Genomic DNA, 8,112 nt, shown 5'->3' with positions numbered 1-8,112 from the left:
TTTACCAAAATAAGGACTCCTTAGCAAGGTCGGATACCCGGAAGCCCTCGTAGCTCCTAGGTGAGGAAAGAGTTGGTCTCTCCGACCTATGTCATCTACCGAAGGGTCTTTGCCTCACAGACCTTCTGGACACCTAGGGCCCTCATGTAGGAGCCCTCGTCCTTTGTCATGACCAACTCACCTAGTATCGAACCTGGCGTGGGAGGAATTCTAGAGGCCCCACTGCTCCGGTGGTTCAGACGGGGGCCCCTACACCGAGGGCCTACCGGACTCTGTTCTAGACAGGGTTGTTGGTGCGACTCAATCCTCATCACTGGGGTATTGTACCATCGACGGTGGAGTAGGAGGAGGTAGAGCAGGCCAAGGGGGGCTCAGTAAGGTCCGGAGACCTACCTGGCCTCCCGTTTCAGTTTTATGACCCCTGGACCACCTATCGCTGACTTTTTCCCTTGCCAGGCGTCCTGTCTACCTCTCGAGGTACTCTGTCTAGAAGGCTATAAGGCTTCAGCAATTCTCAGTATTATGGCCACACCCGGTTTTGTGCAGGATGCACCAGTACCCTCCTTGTGGTACCGGAGCCTGTGGTTGGCATCGAAGGCATTGGTGGGATCTGTACATACCAAAGTTTGTGGTCACTCCTGACAAATACAATGGTAGAGGAGGCTGCCTAATAGCCAGATTCTTAGAAGGCGCAAGCTCAACAAAGGTATACTAGACACCATCACAAGAGACATCATGAGGGTGGGCCCAGGCATGAGTGCCCGTGGGCTCGAGCACTCAGAACCACTGAAGGGCAGCCTGCACAGCCGCGGCCACGGTCGTAACCCCTTGGGGTGCTGCGAGGTCCTCACTACACCATTGTTGGAAGGCCTCTACACCGGCCAGGGCCTCAGCGCCAGCCCGGGCCAGGGCCACTGCCGGGTCAACGGTGGCCAGAGGGTCTCCTTTCCTTCCGGTGGCAGAACTGGTGGGTGTACATAGCTTCCATGGTTGTGGTGATCGTGTGGACCCTCGCATAGGGGTCGCCGGGGAGTTGGCCGTCTGTGATGCGGCCTTGTTAGTGTTCTTTTTGAGTGGCATCCTACCTCTCTTTGTACTTCTATGTTCGAGACCCCACGAATGGCACGCTATTGGTGCAAGAAAATGTCTTCCACGAACAAGTGCGGCGAGAGCCTCCTCTAGAGAGGAGACTCAAGCTTGGAGAAGAAGTGGGGAGAAAAGAATACCGATGTGTTTATCACCAAGAGATTGGCCCCTGGCCTAATGGCCATGGGTCTGTATTTATAGTGCTATTTGGGGTGTAAATATACAGACATGTCCTTACAGAGATAGCGATGCAAGTTACCGCCATACTACATGGACTTGGGGCTAGTCAAATTACATAGCCTGGGTTCAGACTGAATATATTTACCCCTAACTAGAAGATATTATCTACAATGACAAAGATAGTGGTGTAAGTAACCCAGAGGGTGTGATATTCGGTCGGTCGTCAATTGCGGCACAGCGCCGCACTGTCCCGAATGTCAGGATGACCTCCACTTGCACTGGAATGTTAGGATGGACACCACTTACACCAGCATTAAATATCGGTCACTTCCTTGCAAGCGGAGGATGGCTCGTGGGCCCCCTATGGCTGACTTTTCTCCAAGGCTTGATTACCCACTCCTCGGGCTTCGGAGAGCTTGCCCAGGCTCCGGATGACTGGGACTCCGGGAGGCTGGGGCTCTGGAGAGCTCTGGAGCCCAGAGACCCGAGAGGCCTTCGAGGACTAGAGATTCACAGACATAGGCTGACGGGACCAAGGGCGTCGAGGGTCCTTAAAGACGCCCCCCCCCAACAATCCCTTTCGGAGACCAGTAATTTCCCCTGTCTCTAGAGATAGTGGCCGAAGGGGTTCACGGTCTTCGAAAGCCAGACTTCTGGCTGAGGATCCAAAGCCCAAGGGCTCCAGAGGAGCTCTTGATGGTGATCCTTTAGTAATGTCTGGAGGCTGGGGCATTTCCCCCAACAAATGTAATAGACAATGTCATTCTACAATATAATAGACAACCACTCATCCCACTTAGTATAACGTTTTTGCAGATCTACCCTACATCATGTTGCAACTAAGGAGTTGGAGTAGCCACATCCATAGGGTCAAAAGCATAGTTGTTGCTCCTCTCATCACTATTACCCTGCTAGAGAACTACCTTAAAAACGAAGTGGTGTTTGTGATGGTATTGGTACTCTTTCTTTCAGGAGGGGCATGTACCTTCTTCCCTTGAGACTTAGGGCGGCGAAATGTAATGAGCGGTCATTTTATGGCCAATGATTCTTGTATATAGTACTTCCTCCAGTCAAAAATACTTGATGTTTTGGACATCACACAGTCTTTGATGTGTAACTTTGAAAACTATTTTCAACTAGGATATATTTATAAAATTCAATAAGTTCACATATTATGGAAGTATTTTTCAAGATAATCTACTCATATAAATTTCATGTTATGAAGCTAAATATTTCAAAAGTCATTGATAGTTTGACTGGGGCTTGTCCATAACGTCATATATTTATGACGGAATGGAGTATATCAGAGTTTTTTATTTAGTTCTTTTATATTGGCACATTATTTCTTCTGCCAGATATCTGCATATAGCTAGATACATGTGAATGAAATAAGGACTTCTCCTGTACATATTAGGATTTCTGTAATAATTTTGCTTTCCTTTTTTTGTTTCTTTTATATTTCTTTGACGTCTAACTAACAATCACAAAACAAAGCTAAAAAATGTGAATTGTCTTATACGTGGACTTCATCTCTGACATGCACGGCTCGATCTGGCCCATCGCTTAGGCTTCCTTTCCTTTTCTGAACCACAAATACTCAGGTCTTAACAATATGGAGAATCGCGCTCTGTCTCTTCACAATTAGCTTATCTAATAATAATATTTTGGCAAAGAAGGAGACCATGCATTGCAAAAGTAGATCCGGTGCGTATTTGGTAGCGACCAACCGAACGAGATGCTCATTCATGACATAGAAACACAAAATTTGCCCTCCTGACATTGAGTCATTGACAAGCCATGCATCTAGCAGTTTGACACCAACATTGACAAGCCAATCTAGCACTTTGAACTCTCGTAAACTAAACTAAATTTCGCTACCGAACCGGTCAACAGCTAGATCTCATGTAAAGAACCGAGGGCAGACCCACTCAACTCCTGCATGAGGGCAGGCATGCATGGTAACTAATTAACTACCTAGCTAGATATCTAGGAAATTCTTGATGGACTCTTTGAGATTATTCATGACGGTCTCCCAGCCATCATGCGTCGGGTTTATCTCGTCCCAGTAGAAGTGATTTTCCGGCTGGGAGCACACGCTGTACTGCTCTTTGCCGTTCTCCATCTGCCCGCAGTACCCGGTCTCGACGAAGCTGTCGCAGCACGGCCTGAGCTGGTATTTGAAGTGCTTCGATTGCGACGAGCCTGCGATCATCATGCATGCGATTTTGAGCGAAATTAGTAGTGTTCAACGATTTATTTAAGGTGGCTGAGTGACGAAAGGCGGTTGAAGATTAGCGAAGCGTTGCATGTGCTGTACCGGAATGGTGATCGACGACGAGGTGGTTGAAGGCAGTTTCCAGATCGAGCATGAAGACGGCTTCATGTTGAAACACCTTCTGTTCGAGATATGCGTTGTGGATGCTTGCGACCTTGTGGCTGTCACAAGACTCGTCGTCGTAGTCGTACGACCTCGACAACCACGGTGTGCAGTCGAGCGGGGGCAGGGTGCTCACCATCACCTTTGTCACACCCAGCTCCATCAGCAGCTCCACGCCGTCGGCGATCTTGTCTGTCACTTTTATGGCCTTAGCTTCGATCTGCGAGCAGAAAAATCGAGCAAGTGATGAAATTATCAGCGCGCATATCTGCCGACCGACCGGTCACGTGGTGTGTACTCACCTCGGAGTTGGTCATGTGCTTGACGTGTGCATAGTCGTGTTTGCCGGAGAAGGCGATGAGCGCGACCGAATCCTTGAGGTCTTTCTCGATGATGCCTTGCTTGACCAGACTCCTGAATTTGTCGATCTGCTTGCCGAGCTTCGGCGCTTCGTGCGTCCCATTGTACGCGCCGGCGCCGCCGACGGCGAAGTTCATGCCAGAGGGATCGACCCCGTTCTGCTCCCTCTGACTTTCCGCCGGAGGGGACTCTTCCCGCCCCATAATCCTCGCTGCAAAGAACGACCAATAGCGACATGAGACTAGCTAAGACGAATGCATGATTGCATGCATGACAAATCGATCAATCTACTAATGCACAGAGATTTCTACTTGCTTCACCACGACATAGATTAATTGATCTGAGATTACGTACCGAGGAAATCAGGTAGGACCAATCCGTTGGAGAAGCGGCCCGTTGCACTTGTGCCGTGGTCGACGTCCGAGCTGCCGTAGGGGTAGTACCAGGCACGCGTCTTCCTGGTCAAGTCTGATAGCGGGTAGTTGCCAGTGTCGGCAAAGGAGTCGCCAAACACGTACAGCTTATACTGCCGGCCAGAGGCGCCATTGCCATGGCGCCGGGACTCCACATGAGCAGCTGCTAGCGACCAAGCATGCGGAACAGCACACGACGGTTGATGTTAAAACTCCGAGAACAGATCAATGCGTATGAGAATAAGTGAAACAATACGAGAAATTGGCGAGAGCAAGTAGAACACCGTTTAGTAAGAGGAGGACGCAGACGGCGAAAAGGAGCTTCATGTTGGCGGCGCCTGAGGAGCAAGCTTGTCGATCTGATTGCTTGGATCGGAGGTGAGTTGGGCAGCGCGTGAGGAAGAAACGGCTGCGTTGATGGCTGCGGCGTGAGTTCGGGGTGGCGAATGCATAGTAATTTATACACAGGAAACATGTAGCAAGGAGATGGAGTCCCTGCAGAGTCCGGCGACGGTAAGTCGTTTACAAACTGGAGCAGTTGCAGAGTCTGGTCACGACAAGTCGTTTACAAGCGGTATTATCTCGGCTGGAATGCTCTCTCTAAGTACAGATAGATACAAGAGAAAGAGTACTAGTGTTTTACGCCAGGCGTACGCGTCGTCTTAATATCAGAATATCATATATCTTCAACGATCCCAGCCTCCTGATCAACTGCACGTACGCATCGAATGATCGTGTATATGCTTTGATTCCTCGGTCCCTCGGTACGAAGCCCGGTCGCTGCTTCCATCGACTCGCGTAAAGAACACGTGCGCATGCAACGCATAGTGTCACGTACGTAAACGCATCGGATGGATGCATGCATATATATTAACTTGTTCACGTACGTATGCTCCGTGTATGTGCTGCAACGCTGTGCCAGGGCTGGGATCGAGAGCGTTCACGTCCGCCAGGAAGACTATTATTTATTGTTGTGGATGGACACGCCAGGTCGCCGGCCCATGTTGCCGTGGATCTTGGTTCTAGCCTACCCGGATCAGGTTCTGTCTGTGTTTGGAACCTATAAAAAAATTCTCAAGTCCCAGTGGAAAGCTAGCCTTCAGTGTGATCCATATATACACTTTTAAGTTTAGGTAAAATCTAAATTTTGATTGCGCATGCATTTGCTCTTTCATCCGCACGCCCCTGTTAGCCGCCCGATCAAATTATTGCCACGCACAACTGCCAGATGGCCTCCCTCCCTCAAACGGTCAGACCCTCACCCGATCCCCCATCGCTTGACCCCCACCCTCCCTCTCTCTCTCTTGCAGCGCAACAAGACCCAGCGCCGGAGACTCGACGGCCGTCCCCAGGCACGAAGCCTCTAGATCCGCCTACCTATTTAGCAGGCACGACTCTCGCGCTGCGCTCCATACCGATGGTACCCCTGATCCGTGCTCGATCGGCCCATGTCTCTACACGTGGTCGAGGCAAGGATGATCTAGGCGAGCACAACAGTGGCATATCGGGAGTCACGGCTGATCAGGGGTGGGGGATCACTAGGTGAGGTGTGAGACAATGATGATGTCTCCATTTGCACCGCTTGTTCGCTCCCTTCTGGTATGCTTCTCTCCGATTCCCTACTTCGCACCCCAATTCGTGACTAGGGTTTTGAATTTGGTGTTTGACTCAGTGGAAAGTGGAAATCGGAACTGAGTCGGGTTGGGGAGAGGTGTAGATGAAGGTGAGTTCGTCGTTCTGCGTTTTGGATTCTATTCTGTCCACCCCTTTTCCAAAATTGGTTTGGATTTTGAGTTTCTTTTGTGATGGTTTTTTTTTCTAAACAAATTCAGAGCAGTCCCCTATCACAACTACCTTTGCATGAAGATGCTCGGTCCCCAGGGGCTAATCTCCATCCATGGTGATCAAGGCTTGGCTAGGTGCATCGAGTACGGGAACCATGCCCCACTCGACAGCCACCATATCCACAATGTGGCCCAAGGGCTCCTTGTCGTCCCCCCTTCGACGAGCCCCGAACACCATGGCACTCCTAAGCCATGATCGGGTATGGTCCACCTTGACCAGACCTTTCAAATCGGGGCAGACCTTACCCCGGAACATGAAGCTTGGCTCCTGGCCGTCTTGCAGGCCAACATCGATGTTTTTGCCTTGTCCCCACAGGACCGCCGCATCATCAAGCACGCCCTCTTGGTCAACCCGCGAGCTAAGCATGTACGCCAGGGGCTCTGCAAACTGCCCTCCGAGCGGGTGGATGCCCGCAAAGGAGGAAGTCCAGAAGCTGCTGAAGGCGAGGGGTCATTCATGAAGTCATCCACTCTGAATGGTTGTCAAACCCCGTCCAGGTCAAGAAGCCTAACGGGAACTGGCGCATGTGCATTGACTTCACGGTGCTCAACAAGACATGCCCAAGTGTGGATGGCCGCAAAAGGTGCAGAAAAAACTAGTTTCATTACCCCTTTCGGGGTGTATTGTTATATCTGCTTTTTGGTCTCCAAAATGTTGGGGCCACTTTCTCCAACCTGGTGCATAAAATTCTGGGACAATAGCTAATCCACAACGTGGAAGGCTACATCGACGACATCATCACAAAAAGCAAGCTCGAAGCCAACCATTGTGTTGACCTTCAAGAGACCTTCAACAGCCTCCTGGCCTCAAGCATGCGGAACAACCCGAAAAAATGTGTCTTCGGCCCTAAGGCTAGCAAACTGCTAGGGTACCTCATCTCCAAGAGAGCCATTGAGGCCAACCCCCACCGATGCAAAGGGGGTCCAGTAATTGGATAGCCGCCTCACAGCCCTCAGCTGGTTCCTAGCCAAGTACGCTGAGCACAACCTTCCATTCTTCAAAACAATGAGGGGATCTGAGTCTTTCAAGTGGACTATGGAATGCCAGCACACCTTTGAGGCCCTCAAATCCCACCTGTTCGACCTCAAGACACTCACATTACCCATCCCCAATGAAGGGCTCCTCCTGTACTTGTACGCCTCCACCTCCGCTGTGAGTGCCGTGCTCGTGCGGGAGGAGGAGAGAGATGGCCGCCCTATCCAGAGGATGGTCTACTATGTTTCAGAGGTCCTAGCTAGGGCCAAAATATGCTACACTGAGCTTGAAAAGATGGTGTATGCAGTCCTGATGGCTTGCGCAAGCTCCAGCACTACTTCCTCGCCCACGACATCACAATACTGACCTCATACCCGCTAGGCAACATGTTCCTTAATTGGGAGGTGACAGGATGCGTAGGAAAGTGGGCTGTGGAACTAGCCCCCCTCACAGTGAAGTTTGTTACACGTTCGATCATCAAGTCACAAGTCCTGGCCGACTTTGTCGCCGAATGGACTCCTCCCTCTGTAGGGCTCTAGACAACACCTCCCGAAGATGTATGGACAATATACACTGACGGAGCCTAGGGGTCCATCGGCTCAGGGGCTGGGCAATCCTCATCTCCTCGGCTGGACAGCGAGCCCTGTTTGCTGCCTGTCTATAGTTCAACACCACTAACAACATTATCGAGTATGATGCCGTCCTTTTGGGGCTCCGGAAAGCTCGAGCCTTAGGAGCTGCTAGGCTCGTCATAAAGACAGACTCTCAGGTCATCGACGGGCACATTGATAAGAACTTCCAGGCTAGGCATCCGGACCTGGTGAAAAACCTCAAGGCTATCCACAAGGTCGAGGGGTTCTTTTGTGGCATCTCGGT

At 50.7% G+C, this 8,112-nt stretch overlaps 1 protein-coding gene across 1 annotated transcript; it reads right to left on the bottom strand.

Moving 5' to 3' along the window:
• Nucleotides 1–3,244: 3,244 nt before the first annotated feature.
• Nucleotides 3,245–7,153, bottom strand: LOC133893071 (GDSL esterase/lipase At5g03600-like). The gene is made up of 6 exons (XM_062334042.1): nt 7,134–7,153; nt 6,507–6,697; nt 4,358–4,582; nt 3,946–4,214; nt 3,584–3,863; nt 3,245–3,468 (listed from the first exon to the last, which is right to left on the bottom strand). The coding sequence occupies exons 1-6, from the start codon at nt 7,151–7,153 to the stop codon at nt 3,245–3,247; spliced, it is 1,209 nt and encodes a 402-aa protein (XP_062190026.1).
• Between the last annotated feature and the right edge of the window lie 959 nt (nt 7,154–8,112).

This window comes from Phragmites australis, chromosome 15 (assembly GCF_958298935.1).
Source record: "Phragmites australis chromosome 15, lpPhrAust1.1, whole genome shotgun sequence".
Classification (NCBI taxonomy): Eukaryota; Viridiplantae; Streptophyta; class Magnoliopsida; order Poales; family Poaceae; genus Phragmites; species Phragmites australis.
This window is presented reverse-complemented; position numbering and strand designations above follow the sequence as displayed.

What these genes read in the sequence shown, in the direction of transcription:
- LOC133893071 (XM_062334042.1), bottom strand. Translation starts at nt 7,153, where the DNA reads ATGGCTCTCTTGGAGATGAG. An exon ending in ATGGCTCTCTTGGAGATGAG is followed by an intron (nt 6,698 to 7,133) that starts GTACCCTAGCAG and finishes CCTCGCCTTCAG; the next exon opens with CAGCTTCTGGACTTCCTCCT. An exon ending in GGTCCTACCTGATTTCCTCG is followed by an intron (nt 4,215 to 4,357) that starts GTACGTAATCTC and finishes CGTTCTTTGCAG; the next exon opens with CGAGGATTATGGGGCGGGAA.